General features: G+C 47.4%; 1 protein-coding gene across 3 annotated transcripts in view; it reads left to right on the top strand.

Moving 5' to 3' along the window:
* Positions 1-26,765, top strand: part of SEPTIN11 (septin 11) — a 53,275-nt gene that overhangs the window by 7,729 nt on the left and 18,781 nt on the right. For all 3 annotated transcript variants that reach the window (XM_420591.8, XM_004941161.5, XM_040699718.2), the window contains exons 2-6: positions 13,901-14,015; positions 17,344-17,539; positions 22,268-22,454; positions 24,577-24,738; positions 26,477-26,573. In XM_420591.8, coding sequence (XP_420591.4) covers positions 13,901-14,015; positions 17,344-17,539; positions 22,268-22,454; positions 24,577-24,738; positions 26,477-26,573 — 757 coding nt within the window. The remainder of the gene's footprint in view (positions 1-13,900; positions 14,016-17,343; positions 17,540-22,267; positions 22,455-24,576; positions 24,739-26,476; positions 26,574-26,765) is intronic.

Genomic DNA, 26,765 nt, shown 5'->3' with positions numbered 1-26,765 from the left:
GCGTTTAGAATCAGAATAATTTGAGTTGGAAGGAACCTTTAAAAGTCTTCTGGTCCAACTCCCCTGCAGTGAACACGAACCTACAGCTACATTAGGTCGCTCAGAGGCCTGTCCAGCATGACCTTGAGTCTCTCCAGCGGTGGGGCATCCACCACATCTCTGACCAACCTGTGCCAGTGCCTCACCACCCTCACTGTAGTGAAAAAAAAACACTTTTTTCTTTTATCCAGTCTAAATCTTCCCTCTTTTAGTTTGAAGCCATTTCCCCCTGTTGGGATGGGTGCACTGCTCCTGGCTTCTGTGCAGGTAGGATGGCTAGAGAAGCCTGATTTGGGGACTTTGCCTCCAGTTTGTCCCTTTTGGGACTGCTGGGCAGCCTGAAGTGTAAGCAAGTCATACAAAGCTTGATGCAGCTGCATGTGTTACTGCTGTGAGTGGCGTGGAGGAGGCTGCTGCATCTCCAGCCTGTGTAGAATTTAGAAGCTGTGTGCTGCAGTGGTTCATTTGCTTTGGGGTATCTCATTAAATAACTCAAGCCAAGGGCAAAAGCATGTGCTATGCATGAGAATTGTGGCCCAGTTTTGGAATAAGCAGGTCTCCAGCACTTGGAGTTATAGAGCAGGGTGCTCCTTCATGTGAACCAAGACTGCCAAGTCCTCTGCAGGGAATGCTTGCTTGCTTGGAGCGAGCTGCGTTTGCCTTGGGGGATGTTTGTCTTCCCAAATCCTCAGGTTTGGTTCCAAGAGGTTGTGACTGGATTTACCTGCTCTGGCAGGTCTTTAAATCTGTGCTGTGCAGGGAGATGAAGCGTGGGGCAGTGGAGCTGGCTTGCTCTGCTGCATCCCTGCTCATTTGTCACAGTCATTCATGCCCTGCTGTTCCTTGGTATGTGCTGGCACAGTTGGCCAAGCTCAGTAGTTCACTGCTATGCTTACCTGACATGCCCTGCTTCCTGTCCCAGTGCTTCGGGGGGGGGGAGAAGGGAATTGAGATCCAGCTTGGGAATGAAATGTAGAATGGGCAGCCTGGGATCTGCGTGTCCACTCTGAGGTGAAAGAGACTGAGCTGTATTTGAACTGTGTGTGTATGCAAAACTACAGCATAAAATAACTGTGGGAGATGCAAGGTAAAGGCAAGTCCTTATAATTGACATTTGGAGCAACAACCTTACAAAATCCTTAATTCTTCCTTTCTAAAAGCTGTCCTTAAGTGATGTATTTCAGCAAGGTGCATCAGAATACTTATCTGAATTTGTAAGGTTACAAGACTCTGAGTTCTGGCAGGTATGTGTGTAGATTGGCTGTCTGGGAAAGGCTCTGGGCAGCTGGACAGAATTTCTGGTGTTTTCTTTAGGGTATATCAAGGAAAAACATCACAAGGGTGGGTTAATTCTAACACTGGTTGCAAGCAGTGATATGGATTGCTGCAGCACAAGTCCTGACAGGAGGGCAGGAATTAGAAGCAAGTCCAAGTCTGACCACTTTCCATTCAAACACAAGCATAACAGGGATGGAGAGTCTGAACTGAATGCGGTGTCCAGCCTTAATTTGTGATGAGTTGGGCTCAGTGATCCCTGTGGATCCCCTTCCAACTCAGGATATTCCGTGATATGCAGAGGTAGATGATGGCCTTGATTTAACCTGTCACTGTAGCTCCATAGGCAGTTGATGGCTGTTGCAGCAGCCTGTGTGTGGAATAATTTATGACATTATTCCAGTGAGCATGTGGGTGAATGCCAGCAGTTCTCAAAACTCTGCCAGTGCTCTTGGAGTGGTGGGGCTGCTGCAGGAAAAACAGCACTGGATTATTGCAGAGTAATGTTTGGACGGGTCATGCTTAGTTCCTAAGGACTGTCCCATCCCTTCTGTGCAGCAGCACTGGGCTCTAGGCAGGGTGCTGTGTAGGGAGAGCAGCAAGCAGGCATGTGCTGACTGGGAGTATTGTTCATGCATCAAGCAAGGTACAGGGGAAGGAGCACAGGCAGAGGCTTCTAGCTACAGGGTTTTCCCAAGCAGCCTTTGCTATCTCTCTGCTGGTTGAGAGGACAATGCCATCACTTACAAGTACTTGGACTGTATGGGTCAATGCTGTAGCACTTCATCACACATCCTCAAAAGCATTCTGGTACCCCTACAGGACTGTTGGGCTGTGAGCTTGTTGCTGTGTGTCTTTTGGGGGGGGCTGATGTGCTGAAACTTTCTATCAGTCCCCCCCCATAAGATGCAGCTGCAAACTACCAGTGCTTGCCTGCAGCTCTTGGGCCTCCTGCTTTTAATTACTCTGTCGCGACACTGCCAGCAGGGTGGGATGGCCAAAGCTCCGGCTCACTGAGGCACTGGGGAGCCACAGTATGTGGGCAGGAAGCCTCTGGCAAGGCGTAGGGCAGGGGCGGTGCCTGCTTCTCTCTAATTGTTTGTTCTCTGCTCATCCAGTGCTTGCATATGGGAACCTACCAAGCAGAAATTCATCAAAGGCTGCCCTAGAGCGGGCGCCCAGCAGTCCTGCAACTTGCCCTGTAGCCATTGCCTGCACGGAAATGAACAGCTTGGAGTGCTGGCCCTGCCTTGGGGGCTACGGGGTTCTGTGTGCCTGCACTGGGGTCAGTGACTGGCCTGAGTGCACTGTCCTCTGGTTAAAGACTCCATGTTCCCATAAAACGTCATGTATTAGATAAGCATCGGCACTGACACAGTCTCCTAGTGCTTCTGAACAGCACTGGTAACTGAATCACGCTTTTCCTGCAGGCTTGTGTCCACTTCCTAGTGGCTAGGATGAAGTACACAGTGATGCCCCAGTGTTCTGGGCCTTTCACCTGTGGTCTCGCTTATTGTGAGGCTGTGAGCACACAGCTCCTCCAGGGGCTGTGCTGGAACTGAGAGCTTGAGAAAGAAATTACTACAGCAAGGCTCATCCTGGAACTGCTGTGTTGGGACAAGGGGGAAATAACAGCTTACTGATAGTAAGAGGTGTGAAAAAACATTTAATGGCTTGGAAAGTTCATACCTTCTGCTTTATGGTGGAAGTCCCCATAGTTTGGTCAGGCCAGAAGGCTTAAAGCTGTCTGCTGTTCTACAGAACTGAATTCATTGGGGTTTGACCTGGCTCACAGAGAGCTCTGCTTGCTCGCTTAAGCCGCTCCTGGATGCTGGGCAAGGGCCATTGCCACTGCATTCCTGCTTGCACTGGGAAATGGCACCAAAGCTCTGACATGCTCTGTCAGATTTTAGCCTTAACGATGAGCCTGCTGCCAAGTTAGGGATGTGCATCATTTTATCAGGAGTGGTAGAATGGTCCTGGAAAACTATTCAGAACACAGCTGCATTTTTAATATTCTTCCTCGTGTAATAAACTTGGTGGGACATCAGGCTCTTTAAAGTTGCTAATAAGATTTGGATCAAGGTCTCAGAATTATTATAAAAGAGAACATGATTTTATGGATCCAGGGCATCTAATTAGTGTCTGGATTTAGCCATTAATGGGAGTTTGTTTATAGAAATACCGTTAACATTTTCCTTTAGGAGCTTTTGTTCTTTACATGAAGCTCTTCAAAGTAAAACCTACTGTTACAAAAGACAAATATTTTTCTCTTGTTTATTTGCTCACGCTTTGCATTTATATGCCATTCCCACTGGGTTCTTTTCTTCTGGGGTGCTGATTTGGAGTGTTGGGGTGTATATGTGGCTTCCTTGAGGGCCTAAAAGAAAAGAAGGCAAGAAAAGGGCTAAGAAAACTGAAGATCTGGGGAAGGCAGCATCTGAAACTACTTGTGTGAGGGGAGGTTTTGGGCCTTGAGGTTTCTCTTATTTACTTTTTCATTTCACATTGGACAGCCTTGGAGGGCTTCCCCCCCCAATTTTCTTTTCAAGGGCTCCTGAAGCATAGCTGGTATGGCTGGGAAGTTCAGTATCAATATTAGTCTCATTCCTGAAAGAGTGAGCTTCCTCCCCTTAAAATCTGAACCTGCTGCTTAAAAACTTGCTGTGGGTACTCAGCAGTGCTGCTGAGCTTGAGATGCATGCGAGCACCTTGCAGGCTGTAAAATATGATGCTACTGCAGCATGCCTAACCTCAGTGATGGTTCACGTCTATCCGATATGCAGCAATACCGCGGTGCCATGCTTTGTACCTGCAGCACCAGGGCCTCCTGGAGACTCTGTCTTGGCAGGGAGCTGAGTGTGGCCTTGGACAAGCAGCTACTCAGGCTGAGAGGCTTTGCTCTCTACTTGCATCTGCAACCCCCTTCTGAATTTGTAGGCTGATGTCAGTCACTGTCCTTGCTTTTGCTCTGTGAGCAGCTCCCTGACCTGTGGTGATCTGGGGCCGGAGCCCAATAGTAGAATACAGGAGAGAAATACAGTGTGATTTGGTGCAACAGCTGAGCCTCCAAAGCATTGCTAGGGCAAGATTTCAGGGGAGAGTCTGCGGCCCTTGGAGTTAGATCCCTGCATGTGAACTCTGTGGTTATCCTCAAGTCCCAGAACGTTCTGGTAGGTACAAATGCAGGAACATCTTAACTGGGAGAGAAACCAGTCACAGAAGCGGCCCTGTGCCAGCCTTGTCCCCCTTCTGCATCCATCTTGGTTGCTCTGAACTGCCACTGTTTCCAGATAATGGGGAAGGAAGAAAAGCTGAACTGTGCAGGCTGGTGTTTTGTTGAGAAAGATGCGTGTGGGAGATGTGGATGGATTTTGCACAAGGAGTGACTTATGCCAATTCTGCATCTGGTTTTATTTGTGTTATTAGGATTAAGCTAATAAATGTGCTTGAAATTGTAGATTATGGGAAACAGCTATTTGTCAGCGCTGTATTGCCAATAAGATACCCCTGAACTACGTATGAGTATGCAATTGCTTGCTCTAGTCAGCCCTAGGGAGCCTGGATACAGGAATGCTGTTGCAGAAAAGAGTAGTGGTTTCATAATGAAGTATCACCACTACAGAACCCCATTCATCTGTTTGTGCTTCAGAGGAATGCTGTTATATAGCTTTTTTTAAGCATCATCTTAACAGTTTTTAGGTGTCCAAACCTGTGTATGTACATGCTTGGAGACTGCAGGCTGAAGTGGAGGATGATGTGGGCTCTGCTTTGAGCCCAGCCACTTAAAAATGCAACGTCTTAGTGGGAAGCCTGGCTGCAGGTTTGAGCCCTGGCAAGGAAGGTGGAGAGGGGAGAGAGCAGGGGGGAAGGATAAAGGTCATGAGCTTTAGTCAAGGCCCCAACTGGTGTTAGTCAATGGAACCAAACCTTCTTTTAGTCATTGCCAGGGCTGTTCTTAGCACTCAGGTCAGGTGGGTGTGTAGCCACAGCTCTAAAATGATAGGTTTGTCTGAGCTCATGCATTTCTCTGAGAAGTTATGGCCCGGACTTCCCCCAGTTTCAGGTAGGCTTCATTATTTCAGTTGTGCAGTAGTTGTTCCTGTCTGACTACTGGTAAAGGAACAGGAAAATGAAGGCAAATCGTGTGGCTGTTTATCCTGAATGCTGTGAAGTTATCTGCTTTTCCAGGTCTTTTCTCCAGGATTATTATTTTTTTTACCTCCAAGACATATTGTACAAAGACAAGGATGTTGTTTTCACTCCATGTTATGCAATTGTAGCTTTCGGAAGTGAAGTTCTGTGGCCGCCCTAAAACATGGCTTTTCCTGCTGAGAAGCACCTTGCTTACTTATCAGCTGCATTAGGAAATTGCCATGAAATAATTAAGGAAATCATCACAGGCTGTTTGTAAGAAGGTGAGGTGATTACAGGAATTGAAGCTGCTGGAATGACCTGAGCTTGGCCTGATGAGAAAGCTCGCACAGCCCTGCAAGTGCTGAGAGCTGCAAGCTCAGGTACAGGTATGAGCAACACAAATACTACGTGCCCTTGCTGAAGGGGTGTCCAGCAGTCTCAGGGCCGTGCCAGCAATGTGCCTTGAGCCCCCTGCTTCTTGCCAGCTCCAGTGCTGGGGAAGAAGCAGTTCTCACATGGCCTTGGGGCTTGGTGGATCCCATGGGCTGTGGCGTGGCCTCATTGCTTTCATAACGTATTCCCAGTTGCACGGATTGAACTATTTATTTAATTCTGCCTCAATCACAGAGGTGTTTGGAAAATAGGTCCTTGTAAAGGAAACTTGTCTGACAAACCTGATGCTGGTATCGTTGCCTTGAAGTGGGGAGGATCCACGTTCTCAGGCTGGTCTCCTGCAGAAAACCCCATTCTGACTTCAGGGTGATGGTGTCTGCCTGAGCTTCCTTTGCAGGGCACTTGAGGGCATGGAGAAGGGAGAAGACAGTGTTGCTGTTAGTCTTGTCTGAGAAAGGTGTGAGATTTCTATAAAAACAATGCTGCTACTTTCCTAACCCCTTTGGAGGGGATCAGCAGAAACGCTCAGCTCCAGGAGAGAGGTTAGCTGTGCTTGGTAGGAGGTTTGTGGGGCCTGTGCTGCAGTGGGGGCTTGCTGTTTGACGTCATGATCAGCTAAAATGCAGAGAGCTTTTTTCCTCTTTATTGGGGTTATGGAGAGGATGCATGAAATAAAGATGGGGCATAGTGGGGCTCTTCACATATACAGGAACTGGTGCAGCTCTCTGGGATAGAAGGCTTCTTTTCACCACAAGCTGGAGCTGGGAAGCTCATCCTTGGGTTCCTTGTGACTGGAGAGTTAATCCTTTCCTCTGGTGCTAAGAGTGTTTGTTTAGCCTGCTCTCTTACAATGCATTTGTGGAGCTCAAACAGTTGGAGTGTATGTTGGGCAATTGCCTGTGTCCTGTCCGGGGATTCTTTATGACTTGGAGTATCCCCAGCATTGCAGCGGTCATCAGACGCCTATGTGGTCCTGCCTCTCTGCAAGTGATGAATGCAGAGATGACTGTGGGAACATTCCTGTCTGCAGCCTGCGTGCGAGAAAAATGTTTTGTCTTGTGCTTCCAAGCAAGGCCAGGGATGTAAATGCTGGGGCAGTCCATCAGTGCAGCCAGATGTGGGGAGAAGAAAAGGCCTGGTGTGAGGTGGCCTTGCAGTCCCACCTCCTCCTCGTGCTGCTAGCGTTACGGCTGTGCCACAGAGCTGGGCCAGATCCGCTTTCCCCTGGAAGATCTCTCAAAAAATGTTAATTGGATGAAGACAAAACACAGCCTTCTGAGGCAGCCATGGAAATTTGGAATTAATGAGGTGGAGGGAAGGAAGTACTTCAGCCAGAATGGGGGATTGCTCCTTGAAGCATGTCCTACTTAAGAAAATCTTCCCCTGTTTAAAGGCAGGAAAGCGAAGACGTGCTGAAGGCGAGCAGGAAAAATTGTTACTGTTGAGAGCTTTAAGAGCAATGTTTCAAACCTGTCAGCTAAATAGTTCAATTCCTCTGCATGCAGATCCGGATCAACTTAACTTCACTCTTATTCCTGCTGGAAAAAAAAGAGAACTGCTTGCTAAGGTGAACAGCGTTATTTGTGACCCTCCGTGTTCCCCGATTGCTGACCTCTTTTTAATGCTGAAAGACTTATGTGATGCCCTATAATAGCTTCCTGTGGGCCATAAAGGGCAATGTGTGTTCTCATTTTCCTATTTTAAAGCAGGTACAAAGGCTGTGCCTCCACATCCCAAAGTTGCCTTCCTCTTGATTTGAATGAACAACCTAAAATCTGGTTTTGCTGCTTGGTTTGTTACCTTGATTACTTGATCAGTAACATGTTCAAGTACACACATTGCTAGTGAGTGTAAAAATACAAAGTCATCCAAAGCTTAGGTGTTTCATATCTCTTTTTCATTCTGTATCTTTAGTGGCACGTGTGCCTGTGGGATACGGCCTTAAGAAGAGCAGGTCAAAGCCAGCTCTTTCAATTCAGTCCTGGTAGGCAAACAACTCCTTGCTTCATTTAGGCCCTCCTCCAGTAACTGCAAACCCAGTACAAGTTGTTGGTGTGCTGATGTGAATTTACACAGCTGAATGGTTATGTATTTTGAAGTTGAGACCCATTCATACTCGTGCTGGGGTACCTGTGCGATGAAGAAACCATATAGTATGCATGTATGTCAGCAATGTCCTAGGACTTTGGTGTGAGAATTACTGTGGTAAATTTGAGTTATTTAGTCCAGAATTAAGAGAACTAATAAATAAGCACTCTGGAGCCTTGATACACTCTGCTCTGTGGGCTGTATTTGGTAATCGGGTCTCAGTGGAGAGCTGTAGCACTGGGTTTTGGTGCCTACACGCAGGACAGTGCTGCGCTGTCCCACTGCCTCCAAGCAAGCTGGTGAGGCGCAGCATTAATGCAGATCCTGCTGATAGATCCCAGGGCTCATTAATTATCCTGAGCATGATATGGGGCACTTCTCAGTTCTGGAGCCTGCTAAGTGGGAGCTGACAAAACGTGCCCCAGATGTGCAGCTGCAGTGTTGCAGGACGGAAAGCATGGGGTTAAGGGGTGGTGAGCCAGCCTGCGCCGCCTCACAAGGAGAACTGCAGCTTTGTGTGTGGAGTGGCCCTTAATTTGATTCAGGTATTGGAACAGCGCTGCCTTGTTAGAGGTTTATAAGAAAGTCCCATGGGCTGCCTTCCTTTCTGAAAAGCTCTGTGTTTTGCTGCGGTGATGCTCATGCACCTAGCAGGGCCAGGGTTTGGAGAAGCATGGAGAGTTTTGGAAGAAAACACAGCAGTGGGCTTGCAGGCTGCACTCCCAGGTTTCCACCCACTCTGCTCTGCTGTGCCTGGGATCGTGTCCCAGCAAACTCCCTGCCAGTGGGCCCCGTGTGGGTCCTGCTGGTTTTGTAGGTCATGCTTCTCTGTGTCGTGCCCTGTATTGTGCTGTGCCTCCAGCTAACGGCTGTTAGCAAAGGCTACATCCACTTATTTAACAGCCTGTGATGCAGCTGTTTCAGTGCTATTTTAAGTGCATGGCGGTGGAATACAGGAAGAAATGGCTGTTATTTTCTTCCTCTCTGCTGTCTTGCTGGACTCCATCTGTGATGTTGTGGGATTCTGTAGCAAGAGGGGTGTGGAAAGCAAAAATGAAAACTTAGCTAATACCTATGTAGCACCTTTTCTCTACGTGTACCACCTCAGAAGACAAAGCGAGGGTGAATGAGAATAAATTAGGAGCAGTTTTGGGAAGGAGTGAGTGGGGTGTCTCAGCCTGGGGATCCTGGCACTGAATGTAACTCGTTTAATTTCTCAGGTTTGTGCAGACAGTCAGAAAGGCAGCTAGCTGCATGTTGTCCTCCTGTCGGAGAGCTGGGCCGGGGAAGTGGAGAGCATCTGGTTCTCATTGGGCACTGCCTTTACTTGGTCTTCATTCTTGTTTGTGACATTATGTCTTTCTTTCCCCCTCCCTTCCTCCTTCCCTTCCTTCCTCAATCCTTTTTTTTTTTCCTCTAGTGAGTTTACAAGTCTTGCTGGAATGCACATATGGTCCTTATCATCCCCAACGTCCAGCTTTTTTTTTCCTTCTGGTTAGCAATTTGTGACATCAGGGGCTGCTAGAGGCATTAGTCACTTTTACTCCAAATAGAAAAGTTAGTGGTTTTTGGAAACCTACGGAGGAAAACGTCTTTTATGTCAGCCCTTGGCACAAATGCAGCCGTTACTGCTCTGAGCCTGCGCTGACCTTTAGCCAAACATTTTGCCTGGAAGATAAATGTTCTTTCCCACTCCCTGCAGCCACTTTGGAATTGTTGGATTTTGCTGACTTTCCTCTTCCCGGAGGAATGTGGCTGTATCCTTTTACCTATCCTCGTGCTGTGCCAGTGGAAGCTGCTCCGTTGGCTGCAGGCACTTGGTGCTGGGCCTGGGGAAGCCAGACTCTTCTCCTACCCCATTTCTCAAGGATTAAAAGGATAAAACAACATGTTTAGGGCGAGCCTTGGTGTTCCCTCTGTCCTCTCTGGTTATTGAGCTATCTCTGGGCAAAAGTCAGGGAGCTGTGGTAGCACTGTGAAGTGTTGGCCATCCAACTTGCTTCCCTCTGATGGATCTTCATGGTTTACTCGGCGTAATAATCCACAGAGCAAGAGGATGTCTTCTGTAGTGGTCTGCTCCTCCTTATGCAAGAAAAAAAGACCTCCCAGCCTCCAGTAGCTTGCATACATCTGCCCCAGCTGGCAGCCAGGCGTGGAGACAGGAACTCCCCCTCTTAGGCTGGTGACACTGATGGTTATCCTGCCTAAAACAACAACAGGCCTTCCTTTCGTGATTAATGGAGTGATTTCCATGGTCTGCGTTCTTGCACCATGAATGTGCAGTGGCGGGGGGAGGGTTGTTTCCTTTTATTTTCCCCAGTGTTGTTATATGTGAGTTTCCTCATCCAAGAATTAAGGGCTCAGCCATCACTTCAGCCTGTGCAAGGAAAGAAGGGGAGGTTACAAGCAGCTTCAACAGTGAGCTTGGCTTTGGTGCAGGCGTGGGAATGCTTCATATCCTGACTGCTTTAACGTGGTTTAACATGGGGAGAGGGTCTGATAGATCTGCCTTGCCCTTAGTGCTCTTTGCTTCTGTGCTACTGCTGCCTGCCCAGCTACTCTGTTGAGGTCCCTGGCTTTGGATACAGCAGAGATTACTTAAAGTGCAGGAACCTGCGCCTGGTAACGGGGCAAAAATGTGGCTGGCCTGTGCTGCTGACAACAATAAAAGCTTTCAGAATTTCTCAAAGGTTCCTCTGAAGTCGTGTGGCCTCCAATAACTAAACACTCGCTTCATATTTGTGGTCTAGCTCCATGTTTTGCATACCAGAATTTTCCCCCTCTTGAATTGGAGGCTCATTTTTGTTTTCTTTAACTCTTGGGAGGCCATGTGAAGCTGACCCCCAGATGCCAGAAGCAGTGGGACAGGAGGGGATGAGGGGGATATTTTGCTGGCAGACTTAAAGCAGAAGGGGCTCAGCCAGAAGGCTGTCGGGGCTGAGGGAACAGCTGCTGTGGTTCTGGGCTGAGCGAGGAGACTGGACCAGGGCAGTAACTACAGATTTCTTTCTGGCCTCATGCTCTGCTGTCTCTGGGAAATGTTCCTTTCTGCATCTCAGCTTGCTGACCAGGCACCTTCTGAAGTATAAGGGCTCACTCTGCTTTGCTCTGCACTTCCAGAAGTGGCCCTCTTCTAATCCTGCAGCCTGCCTTCTCCCTAGCTGCAGGCACGCTGTTGCTGTCTCCAGTGAGAAAAATAGGTTTATTTCCCCTTATTCCTGTTAGCTCTGCCAAGCCACAGTGGCTTAGAAGGAATGAGCCACTTCTATCCTTGCACACGCCTCGTCAGCCAAATTGTTTTACAGAGCTTCACTGAATTACATCCAGACAGACCCAGAGCATCCGTTACGGCACTGCTTGACCTATAAAGCCGTTACCACCAGGAGCCATGTGTGAAGAAAACCAGATCCAATGCGGAGTTAGCAGGGCTCTGAGCCCACAGTCTTCCTCCTCATTCTGCGAGGAACTTCTATTTTTCCTTACTGCTGAGGGTGTTGGGAGATGGGGTCCAGGCAGTTCATCTCCTCAGAACATCTGCAATATGATTGTTGATCCAAGAAATATTAACTGTTAAATGACTTGGAGGTCACACTGCAGAGAAAAGTGCTCAGTATCTGTCCTAATAAGCAAGCATTTATCGATTTATTGCTCTGGAGCTTTTGTAGGGCTGGCATCTGGTTTTAGAAGTTTTAAAATTCCTTCCTGGTCGCATAGATGGTATATGGAGAAGGAGGGAAGATTTGTCCCGTGAAGTGGGGGTCAGTAGAGACAGGACTTTGTCCTAAGGAAGTTTCAAACTAAAAACTGCATTTAGGATGTCTTCAAGTCTCCTGGCGTCTGACGCTGTCCAGACATTCACCCAAGTCTGTCCATGTCTGTGGTGCTCTCTGTGGAGGTCTGCAGAGCGGTGTTTTTCCCCAGGCTGCTCCTGTTTGTGCCTTCAGAGACTGCAGGCTGGGAGGAATTATTCTTGTAGAGTGCTTGCAAGAGATCGGTACTTCCACATTCAGTGATGTGTCTGGGCATCACTAAGGCACCTCTCAGGACTGCACTGTGGGCTGAGGGGCAGTGGAAGGGTTGGTTTGATCCAGGAGTGTGTTTAGATGCAGTGTGGAGGAAAGAGAGGTGATGGGCTGAATTCTATGAATCTCCAAAGGGAAAAAGAAAGGGAATTTCCTTGGTGGGCGGGGTGGTGGTGTGCCTTTCCACCTGGGGCAGAGTGCCCTCTGCTTGCCTGTGGCAGGTGGAGTACATTGGGCCCCAGAGTACTGCTTACCTGCCTTCACATGTACATCTTGGGCCCTGGGCTCCACTCTGGGGAGAAGATCCTTTGCTTACGGCAGCCTTCTGCTGCTTATTGACTGTAGGCACCCGGTTGGCAGCGGGATGACTCACTTGAGAACCCAGCCTGCTGCCTCTCCTTCATGGCTGTCACAGCATCTCGCAGCCAGAGCACGGTGACCATCTGACTGAACGTCTTGTTGTTTTTTAAACACTTCTCTCTCGCCAGACCGATTGCATGAATCACTTGCCTGTTCTGCTAATTATATGCTGAGCAGCCACACTTCTTGCTCTCCAGCAGAGGTTTGTTTCCACGTTGGTACCTCTGAGCTCATGTGCCACTCTGGCTTCCACTGCTTTCAGATCTTGCTGAACCCCTAGAGCCCTGGGGGCTGCTGGGCAGCTATATGAGCTCAGGCCAGTGTGTTCAGGCTAATTGGTGGTGGCAAAAGCAAAAAGGTGATTGCAGAAGTGGTTTTGGCCGTGGGAAGATTCATGCTGATTATTGCAAAAAATCAGTGCTAATTGTGATATAAAGGTGAAAACGTTCAGCCTCTGCCATGGGAGAGAAGAGAGATTAATTCACCCCAGCAGTCTCATATTGTCCAGCATGTTCCATGGAGTATGTAGTAGGGGTAATGCGTTAAGCAGGGCTACATCTGTGTCACTGGGCTGCTGGGGACCCCCTGAGCGCTTGCAAGATGCTGAGCTCTCCTCGTGGTGAACAAATCCTCCTTTCTGCATCCCCACTACTCAATGAAGCGTGCTGCTCTCTGGAGATCACTGCAGGGATATGGAGATGTGGGCTTGTTTCATCTCTGCCCACGCCTTGGGCTCCTGAGCTTTTCCTGAGGGTTTTGCTGTTCCAGGCAGATACCAGACTACGCTTCTGCCTCCCATTATGTGGCGCAGCCCGTGAAAAATACCCAGTACTGAAAATGCAGATGCTGGTTTTTGTTGACGTTTGCTGCTTGCAGGAAAAGAAAATGGAAAATAAAAATACACAATCAAAAAACCGTGTAGCAAAAATAACTGACACAGATGCAGGAGGTGAGTCTAACTCCCATTCCTGCTGAGTAACTGATGATGAGGCAGTACTTGCTTTCCCAAAATATGTCAGGGAAAGAGATACCAGTACTGCACTGAGGGATGTTTCACACCCCCCACTTTCTGCAGAGCCTATGAGTCATGGGCAGCCAGTGCTTTCTGGGATCTGCCCCAAACTCCCTTCACTTAACCATAAACGCAAGCCCACTGGTGTTTTAAAAATACTTGTGTTACAAGTGTTTAATTTAACCCATTCATAGCATGCCAAAATCCCAGGGTCTCCTTCTATTGATGAGCTTTTCCAGAAAATCACTGTTGTGGGTGGGTAAAAGAGATTACGTTGATAACAAGATGCTGAGGCCTCAGGAACAGTATTCGGGTGTTGGTAGTTTGCTACACCCAGTTCATCAGTCACAGGCATGGAGAAGCAGTCCTGAAAGTGCACGCATGCCTCAGTGTTGGGGACGGTTAGCTTTGGAGCACCGTTGGAGAGCTGGATAGAAGTACAGAGAGCTCATATGGTTAGGCAAACCTGAGATGAAACTCTTGTCTCCTGAAAACTGCTGTCACCCTGATGAGTGCTGTGTGTGACCCGCTGCTCAGCCTCCCCATTTACCTGCCTTTCTTCTTGGCCTTACAGAATGATGACCTTAGGAACCTGTCCCTCTCCGGCCATGTGGGCTTTGACAGCCTCCCTGATCAGCTGGTCAACAAGTCAACGTCACAGGGCTTCTGCTTCAACATCCTCTGCGTGGGTAAGTTGTTTCGCACTATGGGTTGCATGCAAGTCCCCAAGTTAGCACCTTATCCAAGGGGTAAGATCTGAGCCACTATTGACTGTAGTGGCAGGGAAGTGACAGCTTATTTCTAGAGCTGCTCCAGGGTAGAAACTAGCATTCCGCTTCTCCTTTTTCTCTCCTGTCCCTTGATTTGAAATGTTTGAATTCAGAGGTGTTGGAGGTATTGATGGTCCTGGGGTCCTGCTTTTCCCAAAGGCTGCCATAAGGAAAATAAGTTGATGTGGGAATGAAATGAGTTTTTAGAAGAGTGTTAATTTAATTTAATTTAAATTCAGGCACAGAGGCTGCTTCTCAATAAATGGCATTACTTTTCTTCCAGGCTTTGCCTGCCTACCTTGTTATATTCTTAGTTTTTCCAGTTGGAAATGATGCTGTTTTTAGTCTCCAAATGATGTATCGAGTACAAAGTCTGTCACCTGTTCTCTGCTGCATTTAATCTGGGTGCTGCAGGTTGGTTCAGTAGCCTGAGTTACTGTGCAATTGTACCCAAATTTTTCAGAGGTGCAATACTGGGAGGTACCAGGTTCTTTTGAATATAGAGAGGTGCTGACTGTCTCTGCAGTTTATGGCTATTATGCGGGGAGAAATCCATTGCTCAGCCCTAGGGAGCTGTGTGCTAAAACATCACTGACCTGGCAGTGGACGTCTTCAGGATGTCTCCTGTGATTGAGGTTTATGAATACTTAAAAATGCTGGCTTTTACTGTTAGCTTGGCAAAGGAGGCCACAGACAACATCTGTTCACCCATTGTTTACTTAGGGCTTAAGAAGGGCATATTGTCCCTTCTAAGAGGGGGGGATCCAGAGAGGTTGTGGATGTTGACTAGAGAGGCAGTGGATGCCCCATCCCTGGGAGTGTTCAAGGCCAGGTTGGATGGGACCCTGGGCAGCCTGATCTAGTACTTAATCTAGCAATTGGCAACCCTGCCTGGACAGGGGTTTGGAACGTGATGATCCTTGAGGTCCCTTCCAACCCAAGCCATTCTATGATTCTGTGTTTCTAATAAGTTAATCAACTAGGAAAAAACCACAGCCCTCTGCGATGTTCTGTGTTAAGATGAGACTTTGTCTGCAGAGCAGGATAAACCATCTGAAAGAATCTGGCAAATGAACTCATTTCCTCTTCATAGCTTTGTGCACCGAAGAACAAGATAAGAGTAGTATACTTGTGCGTGCTCAGGCTATCAGCCATCACATGGCTCTTTTAGCAGCATGAAACCATTTAAAATTCAGCAGGGATCATCTAGATTAGTAGGCAGCTCTTTGATCAAAATGGCATAAATTAATTGCCTTTTTCTCTTGCAGTAAATATTCCTCTCTTAACATGACTTGATACACTTCCATTAGCAGCAATTTGCTCCAACTCTTCTCTTATAAAACGTGCTGATCAACCGTTTTTAGCTCCACGTTAAAATTTCACACAAGTTCCTGCCGTTGTCCAAAGAAGAGAAACCTTCCCCTTAAAACAAAGCTTTTCAAATTGTGCTTTCAGGAAGGACACCATCGACTTTGACGTAGTAATGTGAAGCTTTTAGTTGCAGCGTACATGACTGAAATGCTGCAAAGCCCATCGAGCAGGGCATGCAGTAGTGCTGCTTTCATATCAGGAGCTCTCTGTAATACATAGCTGCTGACTGTTTCTGTGGACACAAATGCTGCATGGTTTGCTGAGGTCTTCCAAGTGGGGCTTCCGCACATTTTGAGTGAGAGAGTTCCTAGAAGAGTTCAGACAGCCCAGAGAGATGCTTGGGGGCCATTCCAGATGCAGGCTCTCTTCACTTTATTTTCTGCATTGGTGAATCAATCACTTCAATTCAAGGTTTTTCAGGGCAGTGGGGAATCTTGTTCACGAGCGAGTAGTTTGCCTAAATGCTAACTGTAGTGCAACAGTGAGCGTGGTTTGGATTTCCTCAGAAGAGATGCAACTTGGCATTTCTGTCACTTCTGTTGTTAAAAAATACGCAGGGAGAGAATTTTAGTGAAAACTTGGCTTATTTGGGGTGTGACCTTGAGATACTTCCTCAGCCCACCTCCTGCTCACAGCATGGGCAGCGGTAGCTGTTGGAGAGGGTAACACTAAGCAAACACTTCTGACTTAAAAATGGGATTTAGGCTAATGCTTTCATCAGTGTTACTAATTGCATTGGGGGATTAGCCAAAACTACATACAGTAGTTTTAAAAGTTGGCATTTATGTATTTATATATATATCGTATATTTATGTAGTATGCTATTTCAGGTTTATTATTCTTATTTTTTAACTGTTTATGTACTTGTCTCAAGTCATCCTTACTCAAATTTCACTTTTTTTTTTTTTGTAATTTTCTTGAAAAGCAAAGAGAAATTGATTTTGAGGGGGGGAAAAAGGCATAAAATCACACAGAGAATTGAATGTCTCCTTGAGAATCAAGCTTCGAGTTGAGAGAAGTTACAGTTTGCTCCTGTTAAAAAAAAAATTGCAGCAGAACAAGGACTTGACCAACACTGTTAGAAAGAGAATTAAGTATTTCTCAAGTAAGAATGCTTCATGCTGTCCCTTGCAAGATGGGTGGGTTGGGGTTTTTTGTGCTGTCAAGCAGGAGTGAGTCTACAGCTCTGGTCAGGTCATACCACTGTAAAAACTACATGTAACACCTGAGCTCCACTGACAGCAAATGCTTCCTTGGGAAAGGAATGATTCTCTCTCTTACCTGCCCTGCCAGCGTAGCAAGGCCAGTAACTGACTTCTAGTAGCAGCAGGCATTTGTTGGAAGGAGTCCTTTTCCTCTTCTAAGCAGAGGGCCTTGCTCAGCAAATGTCTAAGTGACTGTTCTTAAAACGGTCTCTTTTTTTCTCCTTTTGCTGTTTCCAGCTCAGCAGCCTGGCTCTTTACCTGCAGGTGATAGCTTTTAGATTTAAAGGCATTTGGTTTATCTTCATGTCTGTCAGAGCAGCAGCTTTTGCCTGACAGGGGGCTTGTTTTGGATTCACTGGTACATGGTGCTTTGATCAGGGATGTCTGTAGGGTGTGCTGCAGAGACCTGGCCAGTCTGACCTGCAGAAGCCAGAGCTGCTGTCATCTCATGATGTCCACAAAGTCCCTTCTTCAGTCCAGGGGTATTGGTAGAGACTGGGGCTGTCTCAAAAGACATCTGTTCCTCCAGGGGATTATTTTACTTAGCTGTGTGCACATGGCCTAATTCCACTAGTACCAAAGCAAGGTAACTCCTTAACCTGGTAAATGTGTCTGATGATGAGATGGGGATGGGAATTGGCACCATTCTGACTCTGTTTTTGTCTGCTCAGGTGAAACTGGCATTGGCAAGTCAACGTTGATGGACACTCTGTTCAATACAAAATTTGAAAGCGAGCCTGCTACACACAATGAGCCTGGTGTGAGATTGAAAGCCAGGAGTTACGAGCTCCAGGAGAGTAATGTCCGTCTGAAGCTGACCATTGTTGACACGGTTGGATTTGGAGATCAAATTAACAAAGATGACAGGTAAAGTTATTTCTACTGGGAGAAGGAGTCTGGGTGCTGATGGGCTCTGAGATCAGAAATGCTCGATCCTGTGTGGGGAACAGGGTAGATCCCCTATTGTTCTGGGGGTACTACATGATCCTAGTGTGGCAGCTGGCATTGCTGACCTTGAGAGGTGGGTAGAAGTGGCAAGAAACTGAAGAAGCAAACAGATCAACTAGAGGGTTACAAAACTGGAACTACATTTCTGCCGGCCTTATTGTAGCATCATTGGGGTTGGAAAAGACCTCTAAGATCATCCAGTCCAACCCATCACCAGCAAGTCCACTAAACCGTGTGCCTCAGTGGCACATCTACACATTTATTGAACACTTCCAGGGACGGTGACTCCACCGTCTCCCTGGGCAGCCTGTTCCAATGCATTACCTCTCTTTCTAAGATGAAGTTTTTCCTAATATCAAACCTGAACCACCACTGGCACAACTTAAGGTCATTCTGTCTTTTCCTATCATTGTAACCTGAGAGAAGCTTACCCCCGCCTCGCCACCACCTCCTTTCAGGTTGTTGTAGAGCGCTCAGGTCTCCCCTGAACCTCTTCTCCAGACTGAACAACCCCAGTTCCCTCCCAAAGCCACTCCCCATAAGACTTGTGCTTCAGACCCTTCACGGCTTCATTGCCCTTCTCTGGTCACGCTCCAGGGCCTCAATGTGTTTCTTGCAGTGGAGGGTTCAAATCTGAACACAGTACTAGAGGTGTGGCCTCATCAGCTCTGAGAACAGTGGGATGATTACTTTCCATGTCCCTCTGACACAAACCAGGATGCTGTTGGCCCTCTTGGCTACCTGGGCATACTGCTGGCTCATGTTCAGCTGGTTGTTGACTAATAGCTCCAGATTCTTTTCTTCCACTCAACTTTCCAGCCACTGCCCTAAGCCTGTAGTGATGCATGGGGTTAGTTTTTGTAACCAAAATGGAGGACCTGACACTTGGTCTTTATCAGTCTCATACAATTGGCCTCAGCCCATCTATCCAGCCTGTCCAGATCCCTCTCTAGAGCCTTGCTACCCTCAAGCAGATTGACGTTTCCTCCCAACTTGGTGTGTTCTGCAAACTTACTGAGAATGCACTCATTCCTCTCATTCAGGTCATTAATAAAGATATTGAACAGGACTGGCCATAGTACCGACCCCTGAGGAAAACACTGATGAATGGTCTCCAACTGGATTTAACTGCACTCACCACCACTCTCAGGTCCTGGCCACACAGTTTAGATTTTACTTAGAGAAGAGTATACCTGTCCAAGCCACGGGCTGCCAGCTTCTCCAGGAGAATACTGTGGGAGATGAGAGTCAAAGGCTTTACTAAAGCCTCGGTAGATTACCTCCACAGCCTTTCCCTTGTCCAATAGATAAGTTCACCTGGTCATAGAAGGAGATCAGGTTGCTCAAAGAGGACCTGCCCTTCATAACCCCATGCTGCCTGGGCCTGATTCCCTGCTTGTCCTACACATACTGTATGATTGCACTCAAGGTGATCTACTCTGTGAACTTCCCTGATAGCGAGGTCAGACTGACAGACCAGTAGTTCTACAGATCTGAACCTTCCTGTAAATGGGTGTCATGGTAGCAAGTCTCCTGTCACCTGGGTCCTCCCTGTTTGACAAGGACTGCTGACAAATGATGGAAAGCAGCTTGGTGAGCACTTCTGCCAGCTCCCCCAGTACCCATAGTGTAGATCCCATTCTGACCCATTGACATCCTTATTTGTCTGTCCCTCAAGTTCCAGACCCTCATTTCTACAGAGAAAGGGCACCTGGAGGGGCAAGGTGGGTATGGAGGATGTTTACTTGCCACCCCAGGGAGAGACCTATTTCCATTCCTCCCTGTCTCATAGGTCTCCTTCTTTTCCCTGATGGCAAGAGGGTAGGGGACCCTCTGCTACTTGCCAAATGTCCCCATTGGTGCTTTTCTTGCAGGGATGACAGGGTTTCCCTTCACCCATCCATCTCCCTTCACACTCCCTGATATGCCTTAACATCCTAGTGGTGACTGCTAAGTGAGCTGGCCTCTTGAGCTGGGAGTGGCTCCCAGCAGCTCTCTGCTTGCCCTGGGGTCTCCCTGATTTCAGGACCCTCCCTCGCACACCACAATGCCCTGCTCCACTGCACAATCTATCTGCCTTGTCAAAGAGTTGATGGTGGCCATCTACTTAGCACCCTAGTGGCTTTTGCTCATTGCGCATATTTCCAGCCAGCAACCATCAAGTGAAACTGGCATCAGCAAGTCAGTGTTGGTGGACACACTATTCAGTACAAAGTAAGCCTGTGACACAAGGCTGGCGTGAGATCTTACAGGTAACTAGTGATAGGACGAGAGGTTATGGCTGTAAGTTGCATCAGGGGAGGTTCAGGTTGGATATCTGAAAAAAATTATGCTCAGGAGGAGTGATAATGCAGTGGCACGGGCTGCCCAGGGGGGTGGTGCAGTCACCATCTCTGGAGGTGTTCAAGAACTGTGTGGATGTGGCACTGAGGGATGTGGTCAGTGGGCGTGGTGGGGAGGGAATGGTGGTTGGACTTGATGATCTTAGAGGTCTTTTCCTACCTTAATGATTCTATGATTCTGTGATGCTATCTCCTCAATTTCAGGACTCACCTTGCACACCACAATCCCCCGCTCTGCTGCTGACCCTGCACTGGAGGTGATCACTTTTGTCTCTGTGCAGCTTAGTTTGAGTATCTACTTGAATTGAAACATAGAAATACTTGAATGTGCATGCTCACGTTGCTATTGCTTGTCCATCTTTAGGTGACTGGAACTTAGATTGTAGTTGCTGCCCATACCATCATGCAGTGCTCAAGTCCAGCTGAGTTTTGCTTTAATCTAGGCACAGATTTTCATGTTGCATGCATGAAATAAATATTCTGGGCAACCTGTGTTGTGAGCAGCCCATACAATCTCTTATATCTATCCATATGGATTTTTGCTGTTATGTTTAAAAACAGCCACTTTGTGATAATGGCTAGTAAGCTAATTAATGCATTCCCTACATTTTGGAGCCATGCATTCCCTCATTACAGCAGTCCCATCTCCCTCTGCAGTCTTCTTTGTTCCCTGCACCTAAACAAATGGGGGATGCTGGCTGGTAATGTGTGCACTGAGCAAAAGCCACGAGGGTGCTAGGTAGATAAACAGTGTCAGCTCTTTGACAAGGCAAGCTTCAAGTGAAAGATTGCACTGACAATTCTGTTAGTGTGGAGACTGAGCAGACACTGTTTCTTGTTCCCCAGTGAAAACTTCTTTGATTTTTCAAAAATATCATTATTTTTAAAGTGCTTTGTTTCTGGAATGCTTCCTTGCTCCCTGACCTGCCACTGAAGTGCAACTGTTGTCCTTGTTTAGCTGCTCCCACTCCTAGCCAACACTATGGAGCTGATGTAGGGAGGCACGCGTGCAGCCTGGAAGGAGCTCTGCACATCAGACACTGCCATATGCTCTCAGGCTAGAACAAAAGCTGCTCAGAAGAGGAGCAGGTGCTCGGAGTGGGGATGCTCTGCAGCTTGTTACTGCCGGGTCACTTTGCATTTGCTTTATTCAGCAGACAAATGCCAGTGGTATGGGTAGTGAAGCCCCTCCAACTTCCCTGGCAGCCAATTGGAGAGCAGGGCCAGGGAGAGCCTGCGTTTTGCTGTGTCCCAGAGCAAAGCTCTGCTTTTGTGTGGACTTTTCTCTGCTGCCTGTAAGGTCTTGCTGCTTTATTAGCTTCTTGTGCCTGCAAATTAACTAACAGTGCTCAGTGGTGTTTTCTGGGTGTCTGGTGTCAGTGGCCATTGTGCAGCAATGGCTATTTCCTGCTATATCTCTTCCTTGGTAAATTGAGCAAGACTGTTCTGTGTAAGCCAGAATTTTGAGCAACTGCTTGAACAGCTGCAGTGGCATCTGGAGCAGAGGTTCAGGACAAAAACCTTGTTGGCTGCCTGTTGTGTTTCCTGGAGGACCTGAAAACACCCCATCGCTTGCTTCCTCGTCACAGCCACATGAACACCCCTATGAATCCGGTACCTGAGATAGTGGCAGTGTTGTCTGGTCTCAGTGCCATCCTTAGAGGTCTTAATTGGGCCAGAGGTTCTGAGGTTGCCCTGGTGGAAGAAACAGCAAACAGGAAAGTTTCTTTTCCAGAAGTCCAATCAGAGCATGTTAAACCATGTCAGCACTTTTTTTCAGTCAAAACAGTCCCCCCATGGAATCTCAAACATGCAGTGACTTTTGAGTTTTGCTCACAAGCTTCAATTCCTGAAAACTTCCTTTTTCTTTTTTTTCCCTGTGTGTATCTCTCTTTCCTTTTTTAAGATCACAAACAAACTTATGGAATAAATAGGGGAGGTGATTTCATGGTTACATTTTCTTGTTTCTGGTGATTTTCAATGGTGCTGTCAGATCAGTGGTTCAGATCTCAATGGGAGAGACTGCAAAACAGGTTTTTCTTCAGGGTAGCAGCTTTGTGTGCACTTAAAGTCCAGGGTCTCCACCACATCTCCTTGCTAATTTGTCCATAATAAGCTCCCAGTGCACCAAGCAAAAACACACACTTGGTAGGAAGGGATGGTAAGTTGGACAGGGAAGGTACCAAGTGCAGCACTTGTCTTCATAATGTGCAGAGCACCCATGAAGCTTCCTGGGTGTTGTTCAGTGACCTGTGTTGTCCCAGCAGTAAATGTTTGCTCAGAGCTCTCTCTTCTCTCTCCTCAGCTACAAGCCCATAGTGGAGTACATCGATGCACAGTTTGAAGCCTACTTGCAAGAAGAGCTGAAGATCAAACGATCCCTGTTCAATTACCACGACACCAGAATTCATGCCTGCCTGTATTTCATTGCACCAACTGGACACTCGCTGAAATCCCTAGACTTGGTCACCATGAAGAAGCTCGACAGTAAGGTACTTGCTGCCCATGTTGTGCCCATTGCACAGCTCTGCTGGTTTTTGTGGATTTTATGACGTTGCCAAAGGCCTAGCTAAACCTGCACAGAACAATACCGTCTGTGTTTAGCAGCGGGGGATGGCAGAGATGTGGTGTGAAAATTTTATTACCTCAGGCTGGCTGCTGGGATGGGTCATAATTCAGTGGTTCATACCTTGCACAGACTTAATAGAAGTGTTGACTCTTATCCTTTTCCGGTCCCATTCCTAGTTAGGAAACTAGACTGCTTTGCTCCACGGCTATGCTGTAAAGTTAACAATGGGAGAGCTGTGGTTTAACACCACCGGGTTTAGTGACAGGTTTGTTCACAACTGAAAGATCGCTTGGCTGCTGGGGGGAGAAAAGCATTTTTTTCCTCTTCCAATCCATAAATAAAAATGAGAGGTTGAACTAGCTGAGTTCTGCACTAAGGAAAGTACTTTTGCCATCTCTGTCTTACTTCATCCAGTGATTAGTTTTGGTATAAAACCTCATGTATGTGTATGTGAGAGGGAGAGAAGTACATCCAAACTCTTAAGGTCACCTTACGATCAAAGAAAAACAAATCAGAATGCTGTGTCTTCATGCTCTGAGCACATCCAGCGAGACACAAACAGTGATTTGTACTTCAAAGCAATGTAATGTTACTCTAACCACGATCTGATAAACACCAAGAATCTGAATAAATGTTACTGTGTGTGCATTTTTTCAGTTACCCTCCCTACTAGCAAAAGCAGGAGCCAAACTTGGTTTTAAGCGTGGTTCCTTACTACTGATTAGTAAGAAGTTTTGACGTCTCTTCTTTCAGGGAAAATAACCAATGTATAAATGTACATTCAGCTGAGATTTCTCTCTGTTTCTATACATCATGATTAAGCAATTTAAATCTGTCCACCCGGCTCCTGTGGATTCTGATTCTGCAAAAGATAAATGATGACAATGCTTCTTTATTTCCTAGAGTGACCCATTGATCAGGGTTTATTGCAGTGATGGAGAAACATCCCTGTTCTATTCAGCTTAAAATAGGGTTATGGTGATTAACCCAAAATAATCTAACTGGCATTCATTCCCATTCTTTTGACAAAAGGAGGATTTAATACCTCCAGGACATCCTCTGAACAGAATTAACTGATGTAATATAAGAGGATTTTCAAGTACTGTAGATAAAATCCCTTCATATAGGTCAATATTATCATCTTCTGCACTAGCAACATTGTCTACTGTTGCAAAGGAGGAGGGCAAGAGAAAAGCAAGTTCTGCAAGATAAAGACAGAAAAATGGTCTGTCTGGAGGGATTGGAAAGGAAATAACACCGCTTTCCTCCTTCTTGCATACCTCTAACTTCTCTCAGCAAAGCAGACTCTTGCGTGGTGCTTGCTTTTTGTGGATCAGTTCAGCTGCATCTAAACTCTGCCATCTCCCCATGGCTTTCATATGCTGCCATTTACTGTTTACTACCGGTGTTGCACACTGTGTGGGGAAGAGAGTCAGTACCTTACCTTTAATTTCTATGTTAACCACATCATTCTGTTATCTTTGATTGTCCAAGAGCTGTGAAGGGACAAAACCAATCCTCCCTTTGTAGTGCAGTGGTGTAGTAGAGTGCGTGAAGGCATGTGGGTGGAGAAGCAGACCTCTGTTACTTCTAGCTCCCATCCTGCTGTGGTGGGACAGGAGCCCCATGGTGTGCCCACATGTCCCTGATGGCAGCACCCAAGTAAGCTCCTGTGGGAGGCTGTTGTCTGAGTGTGTCACAGCCACCCAGCCTGCTGTGGCTCAGAGAAGTGCCTAGATGGTGATTTCCTTTTCTTTGGAACAGCTTGCAATAGTCTGTGACAGCATTTCCTGTCCAGCCGATTTGGATGAAGAGGGGAATATGAGAGAGACAGGAAATAGCATGTTGCCAAATTGCATTTGACTTCTTTTTAAGGCCATAATTGCTGCTGCCTGAATATCCTGAGTCTGATAGCTGCCACGGGAAAGTCTTCTGCTGGATTGGTGGCAGCTGGTGTCACTGCTGGGGCTATTGCTGCAGGACGCGCGCGCTTCCCTGTACTCTCCTCATGGTGCATTGTGTGCAGTACTGTCCTTGTCTTGCAGGTGAACATCATCCCCATCATTGCCAAGGCCGACACCATTGCAAAAAACGAGTTGCACAAGTTCAAGAGTAAAATCATGAGCGAGCTGGTCAGCAACGGCGTCCAGATCTACCAGTTCCCAACAGATGAAGAGACAGTGGCCGAGATCAATGCCACAATGAGTGTATGTCTTTCTTTGAGTTTTGCTCCCCTTGCTTTCTGCAGGGCCATCCCCAAGGGCTGGGCACATTACACTATCTCTCTTTTGGCTTTAGAACTGTGGTCTGAGCACAGAAACCAGGCTGGCCAGAAGGCTTTTGGCACAGGAGATATTTGGGCTGCCTGACGCGACACTTCTTTGTCTGCCAAGCAATTCTCCTCTGAGCATTTTTCACATCCTCCCCGTCTCACAGTGTTCCTATCTCAGGGAAGGAAGAGGATGAGAGGCAAGGCCTGGAGCAGTCAAGCAGAGGGCTGAGGTTTGGGTTTCCTGTCCCCAGTGACCACTTGGTGCTTGGTGGGGTGAATTACTTCTGCCTTTGTTTTGCTTTCCATTGAGAGCAGGGCTGCCATTGATGTTCCAGCTTTTGGTAAGGCCAGCAGCCATCAGTGGCATGGGCTCTGGCTTTCATTTCCTTCCCTTTCCTCCAGCAGTAGCAGTGGGAACTGAGGGCAGACAAGGCTGGGGTTAAGTGAGCGTTTTAGTGGGTTTTATACTGAGAAACAACAGTTTGCCATGGGTCTGACTGGAGTGCAAGGGGAAGAATGCGGGCCCCAGGTTTCTGGCAGTGCCACGCCATCACTGCAGGGCTCAGAGGGCCATTGGGTGTCTTTAGCAAGGCAAGTAACACCCAAAGGGATGTGCTGGTCCCAAAGTAAGTTCATCTAATGTGAGCAGGACTGTGAGTGAGCAGAAGATTGAGTTGCTATCAGCATTTCACGGGGAATAGAGGTGTCACAATTAAGCCGTTTCCTTGTAACTTGAAGACATGTGGGAGTTCCCTGCACAGCTGCCTACAGACAGGCGATTTCCACATGTATATCAGGCCCTCTCCAAATCTCTGCATTGTCTCCCCCTTTTCCCCATCAGTGTTGTGCTTGCAGCAGGGGGAAGCTGGCGCAGAGAAGGGATGTACTTCTGCCCAGGCGTTTAGTGTGTGCTGTTTTCCTCTGCAGGGAAACTCCTTTGCCAGTTAATCACATCCTCTGGAGCTTGGCTTTTCCCCTTCCTGCCCAGCCTGAGACCACAACCTGGCCGCTGAGGCACCACGCCTGGAGCTCATACCCAGCCCCTTTGGATGCTCTTTGGATAGGAGAGCACTGCGGGCTGAGCTGGCGGGAGAGGCGAGCTCCCTGCTGGCAGCAGCTGTGCTTCTGGGAGCAGATCCCAAAGCGCTGCCGCCACACCCGCAGAGAGACTGGGATGCAGCAGTGCTTGGTGACTCACACGTGTCAGCCCTGGGCTGGGTCGCATAGACTCTTCCCCTTGCTCACAGTTTTGTCCTTTTGAAGAGGAAGCATTAACAATTATTTCAAGCGGCAGAACCTCGCTGAATTTTTAGCCTACCTTGCTTGGGAGGATGTGTGTTATTTCCTTTTTGTCTTTTTTACTGTTTTTTCTTAGGGTTCAAATTCAACTGAAGTTTGTCTTTTTCTGTGCTAAACATGGCTGTGTATTGTAATTATGTGTAAAATATGTGCACTTTATGTATTTTTAGGAATTCAGAGTCTGGGACTTGAGGTCTGAGCAGGTTTCTAATCAAGACCGTCTTGTTGCTCTTTCTAAAACACCGGTTGAATTGTAAAGGGACTTAAGTAACTTAAATCCAGCACAGCTGCCGCAGTAAACAGCTTTCTTCAGAAACAATCCCTGTCAGTGCATCACAGGAGATCCCTAACCTCATTGTCCCTTTGCTCCCCAGGTCCACCTTCCATTTGCCGTAGTTGGCAGCACTGAAGAAGTGAAGATTGGCAACAAGATGGCAAAAGCCAGGCAGTACCCCTGGGGTGTTGTCCAGGGTATGTACCGAAAGCACAGAGAAGTCCTTGTCATTTTGTCTCATTCTAAGGAAAGGTGCATTGATCTCTGGATGCCCCTAATCATCTTGGGAAAGTGAGATTGCTGCTCTAAGGCTTCTCCTTAAAAACAGGGCTTTGTGACCTGGGGATGGGTGGGATTCAGCCTGGCCACTTGCTTTAGGGAAGAACGGG

Source organism: Gallus gallus, chromosome 4 (genome assembly GCF_016699485.2).
Source record: "Gallus gallus isolate bGalGal1 chromosome 4, bGalGal1.mat.broiler.GRCg7b, whole genome shotgun sequence".
Classification (NCBI taxonomy): domain Eukaryota; kingdom Metazoa; phylum Chordata; class Aves; order Galliformes; family Phasianidae; genus Gallus; species Gallus gallus.
This window is presented reverse-complemented; position numbering and strand designations above follow the sequence as displayed.